General features: G+C 35.6%; 1 protein-coding gene across 2 annotated transcripts in view; it reads right to left on the bottom strand.

Annotated features, from left to right (window-relative positions):
- Positions 1 to 1,705: 1,705 nt before the first annotated feature.
- grik2 (glutamate receptor, ionotropic, kainate 2) overlaps positions 1,706 to 22,890 on the bottom strand; it is a 781,987-nt gene continuing 760,802 nt past the window's right edge. For both annotated transcript variants that reach the window (XM_028797642.2, XM_051924105.1), the window contains one exon: positions 1,706 to 3,587. In XM_028797642.2, the coding sequence (XP_028653475.1) occupies positions 3,423 to 3,587 (165 nt within the window). In that variant the 3' untranslated portion in view covers positions 1,706 to 3,422. The remainder of the gene's footprint in view (positions 3,588 to 22,890) is intronic.

Below are 22,890 nucleotides of genomic sequence, written 5' to 3'. Positions count from 1 at the left end.
CAAACTTCCAAAACTAATATAGGTGAACCTATACAGCTCCTAGGCTGTCTATATGTTGTGTTTTTTGCATAATGGTTTACAAGGCAGAGTACAGTTGTAGTACATGACAGAAGAAGATGCATTTGATAAATGCTAGCCAATTGTTTAGGAAAGTTAACATGAACACAGATTTAACTCAGATACGGCAAACATATAATTGTGCAGCAAAATATTCATTGTTTAAACTAAAACAAATCTGAATTCACCATCTTAATATAGGAAAAACCACTATGTACCAAAACAAAGCTACATTTGATATCTTATGGAATTTATATTCTGCTGCAGAAAGATTTGAGGCTTTGCTTTCTTCTAAAGTTCTACAGTGGAGAACTCCATGGACATGGCATCTGACCTGATCTACAAAGCCTTCTGGCTATCTCAGTCTTCACCTCTGATCTTTTCCATTCTCTATCAAAGTTTCAATCTCCTTCTGTGCTTTACCTTAACATGAAGGATGTGTTTTTTGTTAACACAAAAAAAGAGAAGCTCAGAGGCATAAAGAGTGTCAGATATGACAAGCAGAGGGATGTGTAACTCTCTAACGGCACAAAAATGCTTAATTCCTTTTTGTTAAAGAAATTTTCTATACTCTGTTTTGACGCATTGGATAATCTAGACAAAATTGCCTTCTTTTAATTACGTAATGCCCTAATAAGGACCATTAATTTTATTTATTACTTGTAATCTATCTATCTATCTATCTATCTATCTATCTATCTATCTATCTATCTATCTATCTATCTATCTATCTATCTATCTATCTATCTATCTATCTATCTATCTATCTATCTATCTATCTATCTATCTATCTTCAGTTTTTCAGATATAATTTCCATAGGTTCAATAAACACAGTTAACACTGTTGAGGAATTATTAGTCACAGTTCTGGTAAGAGACAGAAATGTAATGAATAGTGAATGACATATTGCGAATCCCAGTGCTGCAAGGATATAAAAATGGTAAAAACTTTAAAAAATCCACGAACATTAAATAAAATTATAAGCATCTCTTTAACAAAAAAATCAAAATAGATAAACATGTAGTCATGTTTTATGTGGAAAAGATCTGTTAAATCATTGTATTTTCTAAAATATAGGGAATGTTTTGTGACAGAAATATGCAGAACACTGTGCCCTTTTAACATGTACTGTATTATGGACATGCGCACATTGAGCTCTCATTAGGTATCCTAGAAGAGGGTGTACATTAAAAATGATTTTCAGTTTCATTGTTTTGGCTTGATGACATCATTAAATAATAGCTTTCCATTCTCAGCACCAATCTGGAGATTATTTAGTGTACATCATTTATTAAAATAAGTATAAACATCAAAACACCAAATATCTTCCCCCCTCCCCACCCAAACTATTGCAATAATATCATAAGAAATTTTGTTTGTATCCCATAGTTGTAGATCTCTTAAGTCTCAAAGCATTTAACATCTTTAAATCATTTTCATAAAATAAAACATCAACCAATATAGAACATTAAATATAAAGCAGGCCTTCCCATTGATCGGTGGTATTAATTTGACCAAATATATACAAAAAGCAAAAAACTGCACCTTACGTGAAGGCTTTCTGCTGTGTAGTGTCAGGACAGTCCTCCCGAAACCTCGTAATAAGAAATGGTTCACCTGAAGAATCAAAACGTCTCACTCAAGAAGAAATTGTGTAACTTTTTTAATGAAATTTCTTTTAAACTTGTGCATCAATTTCAAACAGTAAAGAGTGTGCACTCCATTTTTTTCACAATGTGGTCAAAATTAGTTTTTGTCATTATTTTTATTATATATATATGTTTACCATTTACACAGAATCGTTGAGCACTGTATACTATCAGCCTATTGGAATGCAGGGGTGTAAATGAGAAGCAGAAATGGTAGTGCACCTGTCCAATTTTGCCTGACGTAAAAATATTTTTTAAATAGTTTTTTTTCCTGTACATGATAAAAATAGGTTTAATCAAACAGTGAGGTGCATGACTACCAGGCATGCTTATCAACACACCCCACAAGGACAAGCACGGACAAGAAAAGCCCATGTTCTGGTTTTAGTTTTTCTCTTTTTTTGTTGATAAAAATTATTAGAAAAATTTGTTTCATACAAAAACTATTTTCATAGAAATCTTGCATTTCCACAAATAAACATAAAAATTAAAAAAGAATAATAAAGAATAAAATGTAAAGGAAAAGGAGGGGTGGAGTGTATTATAAGAAACTGGTGATTGCATACATGTGTATTTAAGTGCAGGAAAAAAAAAGATAATAAAATAACGGAATAAATAAATCATTAAATAAATATCAAAACAAACAGATAAATAAATAAATAAATATGTGCCTCCTGTTAAATCTAAGTATGAGGTGAACAAGCCTCTGCCCACATTTGGCCAGAACTGCACAGGAATGGGACCAGAAGGTCAGGGCGACCAGAGCTGCTCAGCTTCTGTGCATCAGGATTGAGGAATAAACAGTAGATCTTTGGACCAACCTTAAAGACGCGCAGTGGGCAACCAACCAGCTGCTCGAACTTCCATTTCTTTGCTCACAACAAACAGGAAGTTGCACAAAGCTGTGTATAGTCAGCCAAACAGAGTCAGCTTTTGTCTCTGTGTTAGACGTAATGCACGTATTTACTACTGTTATTAATATTATTATTATTAAAATGGAGACTTAGGGATTTACTAATCCCCAACTCTGTACAAACACTGCTGTTATTGCCTTGGGTGTAATCAACCAATTTTTTGGGTAGGACAAAGAATTGACACTTACATTATTCCTGTGCATCATAGCTTGTAATTGAGTCCTACATGTGCACTTTGTGACACCAGAGAACAAGCATGGAATGGTTAGTGGCTTCATCTTTGATTTAAACTATAGAAAATATATTTTCACATATGTAAAAAGAATAAATTAAAAAAGAAACTGATAAGAAAAGCAACCTTCTCCTTTCACAATCTGTCCCAATGTGTTACATGTATTCTGTTTGCTCATTTAACAGCGCTTCATAATAATTGTTCACTGGGGAAACATATTTGTAACCCATTTGAGACCACTTGTCACAGAATCACATGGAAACATTCAAGGGAAGGATAGTTCGGCCCAAGAGATACATGGCATACCCGCACATCTGTATTCATCTTTAGTAGATGTTCACTTTTAAGTGTTTATTCTTCTTTCCTTTCCTTTTTTATCCTTTTGGGGATTGCACATCTCCCATTTTGTTTGCTGTATACAGTTGTCTTGTAGTTTTCTGATGGATGAGGTAACTCATTTGATTTTGCTCAGGTTGCATATTTCCACAGGAAACATTTTCTGGCAAACTGTTTTGAACAAGGATGACAGTTTGTGCTCAGGGCAGCTTCCTCTTCTCCTCCTACCAGTTCTATGCCATAGTCTCCTTGCCCGGCAATCTTCTGTCGTTAAATGTGTGCATGTTGATGACTTCTTCTGTTTTTACCATGACAGGAGCCTGGGGCTTGTGTTTGAGACGGCGCTGACACTTCAGAGACACCCTGAGCTCATCCACCATGGCACTACAGAAGGACCTCTGCGGAAGAAAAGAAAGGTTTGAAAAGAATCCCCTGAAAACAAACTGAGGATGCACTGCGGGCCACTGCAAGAGCTTACTGGCACAAGTTTTCATGCCTAGAAGCATTTCTGTATGTGGCTTCCCATCTCCCAGATTTCTCTGTGACAAAGCAGAACATAATAATGAAACTGTTTTCTACAGTGGATTTCACTTTGTTACCCAAATGTCTCATCTGCCAAACAGCATGGCTTGTTCATTGATGCATATTACATTCTCACAGACTCAAATCCCATGTATCTGCATGCCTAATTAAGCTTCTTCTATTTCCTAAAAGCTAAACTGGCATTTGCAAATCCTGCCTTAAACGGTTGTGGTTTAAGCAGCTATTCTAGAGGTTCACGGTGCTTACAACTCTTTATCTTGCAGAGTATATTTCACATTTTGAAATGTAATCTCACTGTCGATGTTTGGGAAGCTAATACAACTCCACACATTTAAAATTCAAAGCTTTGTTAGGAAAAAAAAGACCTAAAACAAAATGTTATGATGATGAATACCGATTTCCAAAAATGAATGGATTCTGATTACAGTCCAAGGAGATTTGATTTCATAACAAGGCCTATGCGCCAAAGATAAAGCTTGCTGTCAGAGATACCACACACTTTGATACTGAGCTGAAAACCTCCCGTTCTGTGTTTATTTAGGGAGATTAGAAACACAGCGTACAGGAGATTTCATATGGCCGCTTATATCCCCACCTGTGAAATTTGGCAATGCACTTGGTCAAATCACTTGCATATTAAGTCATTTGTGTTCAAAAGTGGCATGCATGGCACCCCTTGCCAAGTTTTGGGATTGAATGAAAGAGTCTATGGAATATGAAATATTTATAGTTATTAACTATTTGTGATTTATGCTCAGAGTCTCTCAGGGGATTCAGGAGAATTTAGCAAGTCCTGAAATCTCCTCTTGGATGCAAATCTGGCAAGATGTATTACTAGTGCTATCAGAGATGACCAACTTAAATGCTACCCTAATGTAAAAATAGTAAAGATTTGTTTCCCAATCATTCTCTAGACAGATATTTTTTAAATAGTATATTGATAACTGATGTCATAAAAGTTCAAATTAGATGCCATAATGGGCTGGATGGCTCTTGCCTTCAGGTCTGTGCTGGTGGGATAGTCACTTATCAATATAAAAATAGATAGTTGAACTAATAAGTCAAGAATGGTGTATTAAGTGGCTATGTTCAATGAGTTTATGAACTCATCCAATACAAAAAAGATTCTCTCTGTGCTGTATCAAATGAACACAGCAACCAGCCCAGGCTGGGACACCAGTTAATTGCTGGTCATATTGGAATACCAGTTAGCTGTAAATTTATTTAAAAGAGAACTATATATGCTGGCATTATTATAAACACCATTTTCCAAGAACTTGGCCACATTTTGTTTAGACATATCACAATCTGACTTTCTTGAAACCTGCTTAATCTTATGTTTGCTGGAGCACAAGGCAGGAACGACCCCTGTGTGGGGTACCAGTCCAATGCAGGACTTGCTTTTGTATATCAATGGGGTATAGTTTGTGTTGACAATTAAACTAGCATAATTTGGGAATACTCAAGGAAAACTGGAGCACCCTGAGGGAAAACCCTATAGAAGAAGACAACGCGGATACGACATGGCCGATGATGCAGGATATTAACCAAGGATCAAAGAGGCAGTAGTGCTAATCACTGTGCTATCATGCATCCTACTAATTACATTACAGTTATTTAAAAATAACTAGTCTTTGGTTGAGTTTTTTCTGTTATTTCCAGAATGATGTAGAGGTAGTAAACTAACTTCTCTAGGTTTTAAATAAAATGTCTAAACTGAATTATTGGTGTAAATGACTTTGATCAAACTGCAAATGGATGATTTGCACCCATGCTTCTCCATTGTCATCAGAGGATGTTAATTAGATAAGAAATTGTACAAGGTAGTAAATATCAAATCTGTGCTTCAAGCCCAGTTGCTTTGTTAATGACAAACTGACTCAAAAACTTCATTCATGCATTTTCTAAAAGCCATCAGTTTTGGCTTCAAATACATGCCTCAGTAATTGGTCGAGATTTCTAAAACCCTTTCTGTGAAGAATGCTTCCTGGTTTCTGCCTTAAATGTACTGCCCTTATGTGTGTCATTAATGTTAGCTAGTAATGTCTGTGTACCTTTTTTTTTCTAAATGATTGTATGTCTTATCAGGTTATATGTATACGTTCAGTACTGAATTATTAAGAATTTTGTTTATTAGAAAATGTCCATCCATTTAAACATGCTTTTATCTGATGCAGGGTCATGGAGATCTGAATTCTACCTTAACAGCAGTGGGCACAAGGCTAGTACCAGTGCTTGACAAGCTGCCAGTCATTTACAGATATCCCTCATGTACACACAGATAGTCAATCAACCTGGGACAGTTCAGTGCCACAAATAAAACCTAACACATGTCTCTTTGTAAATCAAGTGTGTGCCTAGATCATTGTAGAAATGAAGATAAAGGCCAAAATCCACAAAAATTAGTCAAGCTGGGAATCACACCCAGGGACCTGGAGATGTGATACAATGCTAAAAATTATTCCACTATGAAGAGCAATATCAAGCGTCATTTTTTAATGGCAAAAGTTTGCTCAGACTGATTCTGAAGTAGAAGATTTTGGGTATGTTTTGGGTGTGTTCAAGCACCTTCATGTGTTACTAAATTCTAGAGCTACTGGACTGTCTGAAAGAATGATATTGAGAGCATCATTTGTGTGCTGATGTCAATCTTTCCTGAATATGATTTCTTGAATAAGATTTATTTTTTTCTGCAGTGCTTCATTCTAATATTTGCCTTTTGGGTGACATGTCAGAAGGTGACGAGAGGGGGATTGTTGTTGTTTGTTTTTGTATCCCTGTTGGGACAAATAAGGTTCATTTAACAGTTTGTTTGATTGTTAGATAGATAGACAGACTGAATGATCAAGCAATCTATCTATCTATCTATCTATCTATCTATCTATCTATCTATCTATCTATCTATCTATCTATCTATCTATCTATCTATCTATCTATCTATTCAAGTAAATTAACATGTACCATTTTTTAAATTTGCTGACATTTAATTTGTACAATGTTGAACATGTAAGAGGAAAAATGTCTGTGAAGATTCTTAGTCATCCAGGTGAAATTATCTGATAGTTGAGTCATGGCACCTGGACTTTGTTCTTGTTAGGTAGATATGTTTCACTGCTCATCCAAGCAGCTTCTTCAGTCTGAGGAATGTTGTTAAAGACCACAAATATATCCACTTCAAACCCACTAACACATTGAGACAGAGACTCATCCACACCAAAGACCGGAAACCAAAACAGAAGAAGAGCATATGCTGTTCAATGCAGCGAAGAGTGCCCTGAACTGTACATTGGAGAGACCAAACAACCGCTACACAGGAGGATGGCCCAGCACAGAAGAAGTAACACCTCAGGGCCGGAATCAGCTGTGTACCTCCATTTGAAGGACAAAGGACACTCACTTGAGGACATTAACGTCCAGATATTGGATAGAGAAGACAAGTGGTTTGAGAGAGGGGTGAGGAACGCTTTGCATGTGCAAATCAACAACCCCTCACTCAACAGAGATGGAGGCCTTAGACATAACCTGTCTTCAATTTATCATGCTGCCCTTTCATCCATCCCCAGGAAAATCAGGCCCAATTCACACCAGGTGGACCACTCTTAACGACCCACTTATAGGGGTAGGAGGGGCTATTAAAAGGTGTGACTGTTACATCTACCCACACCTTCCCCTTCCTTTGTTTTACTGAAATAGCCTATTCAGGGCAGGTGTGAAGTTAAACTAACCTGGAGGATAAATTTGTGGTCTTTAACAACATTCCTTAGACTGAAGAATCTGCTTGGATGAGCAGTGAAACGTATCTACCTAACAAGAATGAAGTCCAGTTGTCATGACTCAACTACCAGATGTAAGAGGAAAGTGAGTAAAGATGTTAAACAATACCCAAACGAAGAAAAAAGAAATGGTAGCAGCAAAAGATACAAAATGGCTTAGTTAATTCATGCTCAAACTGCGGATGGTTCACACTAAAAAAGTGCAAAGCATGCAAGTTGGCGTTCAAAAGTTTAATCTGGGTGCAAAAAAAAAAAAAGAGTAAAATAAATCCATCGTAGTTTAGAGATAATGTACTTGGTAAAGAGACTCAACAAGAGAACTATAAAGTAAGATTAGCATCTAAAGTTTTAATCTGAGAATATGTTAATAAATGAAATCCAGTGTACAGGGTCACTGTCAGCTATACAGACTAAATTATACTGGATGACAACTCTCCTTACCACTGGGAGGTGAGTTTGAGGAGCACCTGCTGGAAATTTCTAAAGCACTTTCCTGACAAGGGAAGTGGTGATAATACAAATAGGGCATTTATTTAATTTGGTGAAAGACAAGCATATTTACACCAAAAACAGGGAGTCTTGAATGATGTATTGGCCTGCTAATGCACAAATAGGAGACCCTTATTGGTATTTGGATAGGGTTCTTGCTGGAGCTTGGATGAATCTGATTGTCTTTATCCATATTAAAAGAAATATTATAGATATTGGAAAACTGCCCAGTTTTGCAAGGCAATTTACCAGCTCAGATAAAACATGAGATCAGAAGATCTAACAATATATACCTGCATATAAATAGGGTGTTGTAGTAAAATCCAACTGGCTGAAGTTTAGAGATGGGGATGATAGTGCATTAATAGATATACATTAATAGATATAAGTAATTTTAAAAGATAGGGAAGTCCAAAAAAGTGGGTAAATGGCCATTCACACAAAATTCAAACATAAGTCCACTTTGAAAGGCAAACATCATATCTAATACTGTACATTCGGGATTGAACTGAAAGCTGCAAGAACAGGGGCAGGAAGGTGTGTAAAAGACCTCCCAGTACAAGTAATATACAGCTGCATAAGAAAATAAAAATAACAAAAAAAAAAAAAAAGAAGAAGATCTGATATTCTAATAGTGGGAGACTATACAGTATGCCTAATATAAAGAGGGAGACCCTGCAAATACTGAAGCACAGCAACAAAGGGTTTATAGGTGTAATCAATGAATGTTTGTAACCCATGGTGTCAAAACACCAATTACCAAAAGGCCTGAGTAGTATTAACTCATGGTAATAATGACAGTAGAATTCAGTGTACAGATGTGACTAAACCCTAGTAATTAAGTGATCATAAAGATACATTTTTTTGTTTTGGCAGGAGTTTGTACAAAAGCTAAACTTGACAAAATTTCAAAGAAACTAACTTGATTGAATGCTTAGGTATGAAGGTGTTCAATGACCAGTGAATGTTTATATATTACAGGACATGGTCGCTTCAAGATTGGGTTCTATTTCAGTATCACTCCACAATACAGTAAGACAGGAGATAACCTTGGACAGAGTGCCATATTGTCACTGGTCACAACTACTTTGACCCATACTCAGTCATTCATACAGGTCCCCTTTAAAGCTGATGGTTAGCCTAACATGCTCATGTTGAAGTTATGGGAAATGAACTAGAGCACCAGGAGAAAAATCTATGCAGTCATGGAAAGAAAGTACAAATTCCAATTAGACCACAGTCAGGTCACCATTCAGATGCTTTTTTTTTTTTAGCTATGCCACAGTGTGGCTCCTAAAGTTGAAAAAAACATCAGGAAGTATAAAACTACTTAGTGGGTGAATGTAAAAAAATGTAATGAAAAGCAGGAGTGTAACTAAACAAATTCCAGTGCTAACTATAGGGCTTACATGCACACAACAACAATAGTTTAAAAGGAGAAATACCAAGAGGCAAAATCCTGTAGCCTTCTTTAATACTTTTATGTCTCTGGATTAGAATGGAGGGCACAGTGAAAGATATTGTCATATGTGTGACCTCATTATATACTTTATGCTTAGATTACCTAGACTTACAAGCTGATACCTTTATCATTTTGTATTTCTCAAGTATTTTATTTCTTAAAAGCTATAGTTCTTTTAATCAACACTATGAGTGGTGTATTACTGAGAATATAACTTTTTTAATTTGTAAAAAAATGCAGAAAACTGGAGGAAATTAATGTATAATGCATGTTCATAATATGCGCACAGAAGGAGTCATAAATTCTAAACGGAAAACAGCTGGGCTCCCTTCTTTAAAGAATATTAATATGACTGAGCACAAGTCTGCCGTGGGGGTCATATTTTCAATGCCGTGTGTCAGGCAAATGGACATTTTGACTTTATTCACCTTGAAACTGCAAGCAGATTGATAGTTGACATAAAAGAGTAGTCCACCTTTTTAAAAATCCAATAGATATACTGTGCATGGCATCAACATTTCAAAAGTGAAGTGCATCAAAAAAACCTGTGTTCTTCATGTAAACTGAATTTTATGAATGCTAATTCAAGGAAAGAGTAGCATGTAGAAGCCATCATTAGCATTGTTTTCCGGGGTTTAACTCCATATCTTGTCTTTGTCTTTTCACAGTTTGGCTGTTCTCCTCGTTTCTATCAGAGTTTGTCTCCAGGTACTTTGGTTTTCCTCTCATGTTCCCAAAGATGTACTGATTAGATTAATTCACACAGAAAAATACAGACACATGGAAGGAGTTGCCAGGTAGTATAGTAGTACTTTGGGGACCTTTAAAACTTGAGATGATGTTATTTTAGTGAAATTAAGTGCATAGGATTAATGGGCATTGTTGGGCTGAATGGCCAGTTCTCATTAAAATGGTTTTAATGTTCTGTAGTTTTAATTACTTTTTCTAAATTATCCGTGTGTGTGTGTGTGAAAGGGCCATGTGCTGGACTGGCTTTCTATTCATGGCTGGTTATTCCCTTGAAATTATTGTTGACATCTGTTTTGGGTTCCAGCACCCAAAACCCTTAATTGGATTAAGTAGTTATGTGATGTTAGTTCAATACTGGTGGCACAACATTGCAGTGCACTCAAAGCAAAGCTTGAGCATTCGGGTTTCAACTTACATCAGAAACACATGAAGGTGAAGTACATCAGTGACTGTTAAAAGTTCACGTATGAGTGTGGTGTCCTCTGCAATAGATTGGTAGTTTGTTTGTGTATTGTGCCCAGTGCTGTGAAGATAGGCTCCAGACTCTTAACCACAAGTTGGATCAAGCAGGCTTGAAAATATTTTATGATATCAATCCAAGATAAGTTGTTGGCACAGTGGGTTTAAACCCCAGATTCTGCACTCTTGATTGGTCCTACATCCCAAAAACATGCACTTGAGGTATATTGGTACTCTTAGCTGACTATGAATAAGAGAGCAGAGCATATGTGTGAGTGTCCCTTGTGACAGCTTGCCATCCCATCCAGCATTTGTTTCTGCATTGTGTCCAGTGTTGTTGGGACAGGGCTTCTGTCTTCCACTGATATTGTGTTGGAATAAGTGGTTTTGTAAAATGAATGTTTGAATAAATGTAAGACAAAACATTATCTTATTTAGTTATAACTTGTAATAAAAATAATTGGCCATATTAACAAAATTACTTAGAATCCTACACTTATATAAGATTGGGATTTTAATTACAGCATGCAGTAGTTAGTCCTATTTTTATTTCTTTTAAATTATGTACTCTGGGGTGTGTATGCAGTGCTTAATTTGTAAATGATGAGGTGCCAGAGCACACAGTGACTCCTCCATAGTGGTATGGAGGTGACGACAACAGTAATTTGGGTACCAGAGCCCAGCCTTTTTAATGTCGAATTATGCTATCAGTCTAATAAATACATAAAATCAGCACTGTTTACACCTATACTTAAGATTACAAGATATTCAAGTGAAATACTAAGTTGTTTCACTGTCCACACTCTTTGCCACACACTCGTATTTGAGTGTTTGCACTCCTAAATGTCTTCTGAAGCGTCTTCATCTCTATTGCCTTGCTCACACTCCTTTTGTCTTTCAGCCTTCATGTCAGCATCCACATCCACATCCACTACTTGAGAACCAGCTTTTTTTTCTCCACTTCAATGACCTGATAATTTATTTTGATTTGCGCATCTTCTAGTGTTGGCGCAATTTCATCCAGTCAAAAAACAGATGGATGCAGAGCTCAATAGGCTACTTATATAGACCAAATAATGTGTGTGATGAACTTGTTCATTTAAACATTGCAATAAATTAAAAAAATATATTTTATGTAGAATTTGATGTTCCAGAAAATGAGAGGAGGTCCCGGCATGCAGAAGTACCTTAGCTAAGCTTCAGCGCAAATTAAGCACAGCATGTACTCTAATTTATAAAAATAGCAAAATATGTGATGTAATTTAACAGTGTATTAAGCATTTAATTATTTCGCTTTTGGCTTTTTACTAAAGTGAAATAATTTCACACATTGTCTTAAACTGATAATCTGAACGACGGACCAGTACAATATAAGGGTAAGAGGACTGCAGCTGACATTCCTTGGGCTGAAGGAGCTATTGGTGGGGTGGCATTGCATAAGAGTGGCTTGTGAACACCTGAAGAGTATTCATCGTAATCAATAGTGCGGCCACACCCCAATATGTCTTATTGGTTATTATGTGCTGAAGAGGGCTCCTCCCCAATTATTCCACACCCATATTTTATACTAGCCATGTAAGCCCATGGTGTAAAAAGCCCGGGTTCCTAGAAACTATTGAAATTGTCAGAAAATAAAACAAAATGTAGAGATGTCAGGTAATTGAAAGGAACTACTCAGGGCATCACCTGTCCTAGGAGGATTCGATTTGCTAATGTGCTCGCATCGCTTGTGTATTAGCGGCAGGAGGAAAAGTAAAAGGGATACCGTTTTGCTGATGTTAGTGGTTAAGCGACTTTGTCTTTCTTCTGAGGTTCCGTTTTGCTGATGTGATGGCCTCGCTTGTGTTATTAGCGGCTAAGTGAGTTGTCTGTTTCCTTGGAGGCGGAGCCCTTACCCCGACTCCACCTCTCACTTTTGGGCCGGACAGACACACACACTTCCACGCATAGACATTTATATATAAGATTCCATCAACTCTTTTGCTTTGAAATGTACCTGCGTCCATGAATGCAAGTCTCATGTAGAGAGGGAGCTTCACAATCATAAGAAAAATTAAGTATTGAAAGTTCAGGTGCATTCCCAATCATATTTGAATGCAACATTACAAGTTCAACACACCATTATAGCATTATTCAATTAAATATTTATTACTCAGTATACAAAGAAAATGTAGTGAAAAAAGGATCCTTTCAATGCAATGATTACTCATCCTCATTGTAAGTAACCTGCAGAATTTTTTTTTATTGCTACTTTACATATTTATTGACTTTTGCCTTCCTTTCATGGTATCATTGCACAAACAGATAGTCAGCCTAAGTGGTAAGGTTACATAGTGCTTTTCATTATCCACATCTTCTGTTGTAGACATTATCTGAGGCCTTGTTAAAATTTCTCAAACTAGTAATGACAGTAATTTTGTGGCTTATAGCAGATGTCATGGGTCAATTTTTTCTGCCATCCTCTATGACAAATCAATCCAACTTCCTTTCATCTTTTCTGAAGTTCACTCGAAGCGTTAGAAAGGCCCAGCCCTGAGCTTTGCTTCTAATCAGTTTTTTTTTATTCTTTATGTCTCTTCCCTGGGGTTCTTGATTGATGCAGAGCAAAAAACTGTCAATCCCACAGTTTGCAACTACTGGAGAGGCACAAAATAACTCTCCAATGAATACATCAGCAAGGGAAAATATATTTCTAGTCTTCTGGAATTAAGTGCATGATCACACATAAAAATAGCCATAATATGCTATGTTTAGAGCTCACTAGCTCAGACAGAAATGGTGCTATGCTTCACCACATGATTATGGCTAAAATGACATTGTTTATCTCTTGAGGGTTAGAGTTAAAGAAAGTATGGGTGAGTGCCAAATTGGCTGGCCTTTACCGCATACAGACAGAAAAGAACCAGCAGGGAACTTTGGTGACTGGCAAGGTGTCCACTAAACCTTGGCACATTATGTATAGGATCCTCAGGGTGTAAACTGGCACTGTCAGATAATGGGGGATTGAAGCAGCTTACTTGTAATCTTTCTTTCTGTGCCAGAGCAGACGCGATCATTCAAGAAACACTTGAACAGGACAGTGCAAATAGGTTAAAAAAAGAACCTATCCTGGTTTTCAACATTTTAGAGAGATGAATAACATTTTCTATTTAGTTTAGGCTTGGCTCCTCCTGCTAATCTTTGCAAAATCTCTGGCTTAATGTTTTAAATATTTTGGACAGGTTACTTTTGGTCAGCATTATATACAATATTAATTAGCATTACCTTTCAGGTGCATTTATTTTTCTGCCGACAATGTGAAGGAGGCAGGATCCACCAATGGATGGAATGCTAATCCATTTATGGAATGCTAATCCATTTTAGGGCATACTTAAATACTGTATGCACCCACACTCCGTCTAACATTTTGATAGGCCAATTACATCCATCCATCCATTTTCCAACCCGCTGAATCCTAACTACAGGGTCACGGGGGTCTGCTGGAGCCAATCCCAGCCAACACAGGGCACAAGGCAGGAACCAATCCTGGCCAATTACATATTATGTATATTTTTGGGATGTAGGAAACCAATGCAAAAATGCATATATTATGTATATGCAAATTTATATTACTCTAAACAAAACACCCTGATATTAATCTGCATTGATGTTAAAGTTTGCTAATTTACACCTTTTTATTATACTGAATATGGCTATGATTAATACACATACTCACAACTTAATTAATTAATGGGTAATTGAATGAAACGTATATGAAAAACAGTGTGGCACAATGATTGTTAAACACCTTTGATCTTTTTAGAAGATGTGCATAAGCTGCTAGCGTTTTTCATCAAGACACAGTACAAGTTGCAGTGAAAAGCTACAAAGAATGGAATGGAAAAGGAATCTAGTCACTAATATCTTTATTGCAAGAATATCATAAAGAACAACTGTATCATTATGCTCTTTAGAGAATTCAAAATACATATGAACTTATTCATTATAAAAGTTTAAACACAGAGAAACAACATATGTAATTTGTCAACATATACAACAGAATTGGTAATCATGAATGCAGACTTCAGGTAACCTGAAAAATGCTGAGAAGACACTTGATGAACTGAATGACATGGGTGAATAAATAATATCATAAGATTAACTACTTTATACCTCTCAGATGTGACTTGGTAAGGCAAGTGCTTAATTGAGAGGACCATTGTGAAAGAAAAGATGACATTTTTGTCTGTTTGGATCTTAAAATGCCACATTGGTCTGCATTCAGGAGTGTGTAAAGTTGAAATGATTTTACATTAGAATACACTGCTAAAAAGGATCAATTCAGAAGGAGAAAAACAAAAAGGGTGGCAATTCATGGCTTCAACGTCACAGTTTCCATCCACATATTATTTTAATTAATTTGCCTTATCATGGTGTTACACTGTTTAAATTAAAATAATACCATTTGTGAAAACAAAAAGGAAAAAGATTTTTTAAACAACTCATAAATAAATTATATTTTCCATCATATTTTGTTCTTTAAAATGGGAAAATAATTATTATTTTGTTTCCATTATAAGCAATATTAGCTGTTATCCATAAAAGAAACCACTCCAGGGGGTTTGGCAAGAGCTTTCTTACTGCACGGCTGGTTGGTTCGTAGTTCCTTCATTTTACATTATTGTACAATGATGCACCCATCTGTGCCATAAGAACTTTCTTGCTGAACATACTGTCATGGTTTATTTATTATTACATTCATGAATTAATTAGATTTGAGTACAGATAGTTATTTTTGTTATGACCTTAAGATTAAATGCAATTCTTCTGTAAAGGTAGGCTCAAATCACATTTCTTCTTTATTTAGAAAAAGTAATCAGGCACGGTATAAATGGTGACATTTTCTTGAACCTCAAATGATTACAACGTAAATGTTGGCAGGATTTTATTTTCCTTATCCTTGCAGAAACTGCTGTACAGTTGCATTCTTTCTGACCTTGGTGGCTGGTATAACTGAATGGGCTCTTCATGTCTTATGTACTCTTGTGTTTTTTTCTGCCCTGCCTTTTCTCAATCATGAATCTATGCTTCTTTGCCCCCAATTTCTTAAGTTTATTTCTAATTTTTAAGTTTATTTCTATTTCATATCTTCTAATTCCTATCCCTTGAACTCGCCAAATACTCTTGACGAGTCTCTTTGATAGTAAAATGCTTGAAATACTCTGATGCACTGACAGGCCCCTGCTGCTTCTCTGTGTTGTTCCTACTACTCTGGCCACTCTTTTCTTGTAGTGAATTCATCTTGCTGTAGGCGCCATCTCTGCAGTATCCTTTGAAGTTCCTGACATTTTGCTTGTTTTTAAGTCACATTAGCCACCACTCATTGTGCTCTAACATTTAAGAAGTTTTCTCAAATATATAAATTCTCAATGTAAAATGTAGTTCACAAACTAAAGGTTTGTGTTTCAAAATTTCTTGTGCAAGTATGCATTTATTTTTTGGCAAGGTTATTGAGCCAATCTGTTTTCTCCTGCATCTTCTGTGGAATTGCACTTGGTGTTGTTAGCCAGTACAATTTAGCGGAATAACAAGATCTCCTATCTCATGTAAACACATACACTACTAAATTTGAAATAAAAACAAAAGCCATGCATTTTCTGGAATAAGATATTTTGTAACACTGAGATCTGTAGTCTTGAGGGAGGATTATAAAACATCACAGTAAAGTGAATGGCAGCAAATGGGAATTAAACAAGCGACTTGCAGAACACTGTGAGACCATCAATCAGCTACCACTTAAGGTACACATTCTTTAGAGCTTTAGTTTGAAAATGAGCAAAGTATCCTTTTTAAAACCCTATTCTCTTAAAAAAAAGCTCTGCATTTTCCAATCCACCAGGGTAACCTTCTAGCCTGCTTATCCCATAAAAACCTGTCTGACAACTGAGATCTTCTAATCACTGCTTTGTGACTATTCCAAATGCTTGTTATCTTTGTGACTCCAGCTTTATTTTATTTGAATCTCTCCTTAGGTCACTATATGAGGCTTCACCATTCAAAGCTTTTCAAAGTGAGGCTGAATCTTCCATCTGTCTCTTTTGTATTTAAAACAACTGTTTGTACATGTAAACATTTTTTTGACTTTACTATCCTGTCAACTGTTACTATCAGTTGACATTTTGTATACAGTAAATTGATTAATATTTCAGCTTGACTATAGAATCTTTGCAAATGTACTTAAAATCTCACAATACTTCCTCTTTATTTACATTGTTCCTCTACTGTGCTTATTCCAGATGAACTATTACAATCACTACTGTTAACAAACAAATTGTATAGGTTTGCTTTTTAAGTGCCTTGTGGTGCTTGCTTTGAATGTTTAACCATTCAATCCTAAATTGGATAAATGGGTTCAGAAAATTGATGGATACAAAGATGATTTGCATCAATTTAAAAAATACATACCTGAATAATCAGTAACCTAATTCACCAAGTGGCCACTTTTTTAGGTAAACTTTCAGCTGAAATTCATATAGCCTGCTCCTTCAAAAAACCAATGATGTGGCTGTGACTCAATATAAATAACATGCACCCATGATTAAGAGGTTTATGGAACGACTTTGACCACAGTATGATTGATGATACTAGTCGAGATTAATTTAGCATCTCAGAAACAGGAGCACTCTTAGGGTTTCCTGCACAACAGTTTCTAGAGTTTACAGAGAGATGGTGAGATAAACAGAAGACATCCAGTGAGCAGCTGATCCTGGGGGTTGAAAACACCTCGTTAATGACAATGATCAGTGGAGAATGACTAGACATGTTCAATAACAGTAACATGGTGTTATCAATAAATGCAAAACGTGTTCAAGAAAATGGGCTACAGCAGCAGAAGACCACGTTGGGTTCCACTGCTATCATCTAAGAAGAGGAAGATGAGGCTATAGTGGACACATAATCACCAAAATCGGACCATTACAAATTGGAAAAATGTCATCTGATTTGACTAGTCTCATTTTTTTCTGAAACATGATAACATCAGAATTTGGCATAAACAGCATGAATCAGTGTACCTATCTTGTCTAGTATCAGTGATGCGGGATGGTGGTGGTAGTGTGATGGTGTTGGGGAATGTTATCTTGGCACACATTCGGCCTTCTAATACCATCTGGGCGTCATCTGTGTGCTCCTACATACCTAAACATTTTTGTTGACCACGTGCACCCCTTTACGGCCATGGTCCATTACTATTCCAATGGATTTTCCACATCATGTCAGACTAGCTCCACGAACATGACAGTGACTTGAGTGGCAATGAGAATGAATGGATGTTAATAGCATTGATATTTGGCCACAGACCATACATCACTGATTTAGCATACAATAAAATGTCTAAATAATCCAGAACCTACTTGAATACATTCTCCTGCAAGTAAAAGGAGTCCTACCAAGTACAAAGTGTCAATATCTAAGAAAGTGGCCACTGAGTGTATACCTTATGTTTTCATTTTTCTTTTTTGCCATGGTCAATTTTCATATTGCCAGAATAGTTCACCACCTATTTTTAATCCAAAACTTTTTATCCATTGTTTGAAGAAAAATATCTTTCTTTCAGGGAAAAATTTAACAGTTATTCTGTATGTTAGCAATATGTTGTACGCTTGTAAAGTGATGAAAACTTGATAAATGTAATGTGAAATGCCAAAAGATATTGCAGGGTAACCATTGCAAAAACGAGGCATTTCAAAACACAACCCAATAAACAGTATATAAAACACTGTGATTTCTGCATGAAAATCTTTTAAATCTGATAGATTCATGTTTTTTTTCTGTAGGGTCTGCAAGTGTGAATTTGCCAGTGAGCCAGTATCCCACTTATGTCTGGCTCACCGTACAGAGTTAAGTGTTCTTTAAGATCAGTCCTAACGTGTTGAAAGTTTTTTATGTGGAAATTTGTGAATATTATAGTCTGTACTGAAAAGATGTGTGTATAAAACCAACCACAAGAGGGAATGGTCAGTGTTGAAATATTAATCATACTTGATATGACAAATATGTTAAATGTGTTAAAATGGTTCCATTCACTTTTGGTTGTTTGTTTATTTTTAGTACTTTTAACAGTATGCAGTAACTTTGGCTTTTGCTAAAATGCACAGAAAATAATTCAGTACATTTTTATATAGAAAAATGATTGTGCTCATTTGAATAATTGATGGGCTATAATGTGTTAAAATGCCCCCATTTTCTTAAGGTTATCCTGTTATTTATATTTAACATTGAAACTTTGACTTTTACTAAAATGCACAGAACATAATTCAACAAATTTCCATTTAGTTTTTGTATCATTAATGGTGCAAAGTCTAATGTTGCAGAGGCATATCTGGCAATTATTCAGAAAATATGGGTAATCCTATTACACTATGTCTCAAAAATGTCAAAATTCAAGTATGTACAGTAAATAGGACTTATGGCCAAAATCAAGGTAGTATCCCATAACTTAATTAAAAGGCCCAATATTTCAGCAATTCTGTCTGACTCTCCGTAACCATTCCAAATGATGAAGGCTGCTGTTTTAAAGATAAGCAAGTTACATTTATTACTAATTACTAATATGGGTATTTAAGTAATATCATTAGAAATCTATAAACAGCAAATTGGGTGAGATGTAAAAAATGTAGCGTGGTAAAATTCTTTCGATTGTACAAAATCTGTCTTTGTTTTAATATTAGAAATAAAATGAGTTTTTCCTTCATTTTGTTACTTATTGCTCATCATATTACAGTATATAAGGAATTACTGCAGCTTTTAATACAAATGGAAGCAATTATAAAATGCAAATTGCTGAATATTTACTGTTAAACATGACAAAGACTACAAAGGACTGTTTAATACCACATCTCTCATCTTGCTACTTTGAGTAACACTGTATAAAAATAGGTCCCATTGTTCTAAAGGAATCTGACAAATAAGGAGCAAACCAATGAATTCACTGTTGCTGTAATGTCTATTAGAAGAATATTTTAATTTTTTTAGGAAGATGGACCTTGGAATCTTGTAATTTGTGTTTTGGCAAACCTTTATCAGATTGTCAGTGTAAAACTACTCCATTAAGTTTTTACAGAATCTTTTTTTTTGTTGATTAGAAATTTGAACTGTGGACTATTAATAGTTACAATTAGTTTCTCAGCATACTTTAAACACTTGTCTAATTTCAATTTTATAATAGATTTCTACAGTTTGCACCAAAAGTATCAAACTTGGATCCTGAAGGTCTGTAGTGGCTGAAAGTTTTCATTCCAGATACAATTTTAATTGACTTGCTTTGTAGGATTCAGAATCCTTTTTTTTCTGTTGTTCAAAAAGAGCAGCCAAACAATATTGAGATGGGAGGTGAGTTAATTTATTACCTGCCAACTTGATCTCAATTGTGCCTATGTGTCCAACATACAATAGCTGTTTTAATAATATATTTGAAAAGAAAAAGTGGAAGGCAGAGAAGTATTTATCAGTTCTGTCCACAAAAGTTTTTGATGCTGTTCTCAGATTAAAACAATCTGGTATAGCGGAATGAGAGCAGTAACAAGCCATATCTTTAAATAAGATGTTTCATGAATAATATGATTTGGCTACAAATCAAGAAACTGGTTGAGGTGAAAAGTATGGCCATGAGTTAGCTGATTTGCTTTATTGCCAATTATTGTTTGGTTTCTGATTATGGAAAAATGAAAAGGTTTTGATACTTAAAAAACAAGGCAATTAAAATGAAGGCAGAAGAATCATGTTCCATTGCAGGGGTAATATATTGCTAATGAAAAAGTGGCTGGAATGAAAACCTGTAGCCCCTGAGGTCTCCTGAGATAACAGTATGACCCCTGGTTTAAACCTTCACAGTCAGTTCTATCTATTGAAGACTGCCAGCAGTCTGACATGCATGTCAGTTAAAAACAGCTTCAGATTTGGCCCCATACTCTGCATATCTTAAAAAAAGATTCTAGGCACTTGAGACTTTTTTCCTTTCATTAATAGTGTGTGATTACTTGTACTGTATATGTCATAGTAAATTTTAATACAGTAAACAAACTGCAGGCTCATATATTGTATGGAGCTGGGCTTTCCCAACTCTGTGCTCTTGTGAGTCATTTCATTTTAATTACTGTTAGGCAGCATGGTGATGCACTAATTCATGCTGTTGTTTCACAGATGTATGGACCTGGAATCAGTTCACAGCCTGGGCAGTTTGTGTGGAGTGTGCATGCTCTCCTTATGTTCGTGTGAGTTTTCATTAAGTACAATGATTTCTGCTCTTATCCCAAAGATCTGCTTCTTGTATTAGCTGTACATTCATACTGGCCAAGTGAGTGCGTGCTGCAAGTGTACTGGCGACCCATCCAAGGTTATTTTCTGCCTTGCACCTGAATAAAGCTATGCCTCATTGGAACCCTTTATTACATAATGTGTGTTTGGACAATGGATGTATTTTAAATGAAAGAAATCACAGCCTTTTTATGCAAGACTCTCTATTTACAAATACTATCCTAAACCTTATTGAAACTGAAATATTATTATTGAATATAGCACAGGCCTGACAGAAGGCTCAGCTATCATACTGAAGTATTTATATATAAATTTGTAAATATGTACATACAAACATTTTATAAATTAAATGTGGACTCTAAAGCTGTGTAATATAAGTAAAAAATGAAATATAAGCCAGATAAGAACACTAGGCTCAGTTTCAAATGCCGATGCTCTTACCATAAATGTGTGGAAATGAAGTCAAAACATTTTGTAGGTATTCATGGAGAAGCAGTAATTTCCAAAGAGGTTAAAAATCAGAGCACACGTTTTGATTTATTTTTATGTTCAGAAAGCAACTGCTTTACATTTCTGCGGGATTTGCATCTAAACTCAGCTTGATACACTTCATACAGCCAAGTAAAAGGCTTGATGGACGAATCAAATTGTAAAGAATAAGAAGTACTTGGAGGGAATATTGTCTCCATTTTGAAGACTAAGTGTTCTAATTTCTGCTATATTTTCCCACAGTTTTGACCGTTTAATATATTGATGCTCTCTCATTTCTGGACAACAGAAAAGTAGGCACAGAGTATAAAGGTATCTGCCTGAAGCAGAGTCCATTTAGGAATGTCTTTCTTGGTCAGCTTGTTATCAAAACATAATCTAACAAAGCAACATACAGTACAAATATAAACAGATTTTGTTTTCCAAGTGGCCTTTTAGAAAGTAGCCATTAATGGCAAATAACCACTAACTAAAGACATGATAAGTCCAAATTCAGCATTTGATTAAGACATACAATTATTAAAGCTGTAACATCAAAAATGTAAACACAAAAGCGTTGTGGCTGTAACAGGAAATTAAATTACATGGCATTTACGTTTGTATCCTTATGGATCCACAAGTATGTCTTAAAATCTGTACTTTTAGTCTTCTTCAACATAAGAGCATCTTTTACATCTCTTAGACAGCTCTTCATTAGTGCCTCATACTATTGCAGGGAGCATGGTAACAGTGCAGTAAGAGGCTCTAAAAATAAAGTTAAAGAACAGTTTGACCTTTCACTTCAATGTGCAGTACGATTGATCAGCATGTAAACAAACCGGAGACAAATGCTAGCATGTTGCTTCTTGCAATTACTGTTCATTAGAGGGGAATACTGGTTTATGGGGTTGGAACCGACAAGAAGAAATCTGAAAAGAAGCATTGATTAGCTGGCAATGCGCTCACATTTAAACAGAGAAGGGCCAGTTTTTGTCAATTAAAGTATTTCAATTTAATTATAAACTTGTCTTTTCCCGCAGGTAGTTTTGTTTTGTTTGTATGTTTTTCCTCATTACCACGGATAGTTTGACAGCAAAATAAAATGTCTGGTTTTCTTAAGGAAAGGTGTCTTTGTTAATTTATAATCATGGAAAGGAAATTATTTGTAAAACATACTCCCATTTTAATTAGTAAAATGTCAGCAGCTAATATGGAAAATTCAGCTCTTAAGCATCTCACCATACTGGTGCTTTATGTAAAGGCTAAGAACCTTTTTATGCATACAGTGGTCTTGAAGCTTCCAAACAACAGAGACCCTCCCTCATTTTATAGAGTGTATTCCTATAGTCTTTACAAATGACATCTGCTTCACCCCTTGAGAGCATCACTTTATAAAATGCAGGACTTGTTAATAATATTTACAAAGAAACAATGTGAGGCAACTCAGAAGTGTAAGCACTACTG

Source organism: Erpetoichthys calabaricus, chromosome 3, assembly GCF_900747795.2.
Source record: "Erpetoichthys calabaricus chromosome 3, fErpCal1.3, whole genome shotgun sequence".
Taxonomy (NCBI): Eukaryota; Metazoa; Chordata; class Cladistia; order Polypteriformes; family Polypteridae; genus Erpetoichthys; species Erpetoichthys calabaricus.
Note: the sequence above shows the minus strand (reverse complement) of the source record. Positions and strands in the feature narration are given on the sequence as shown.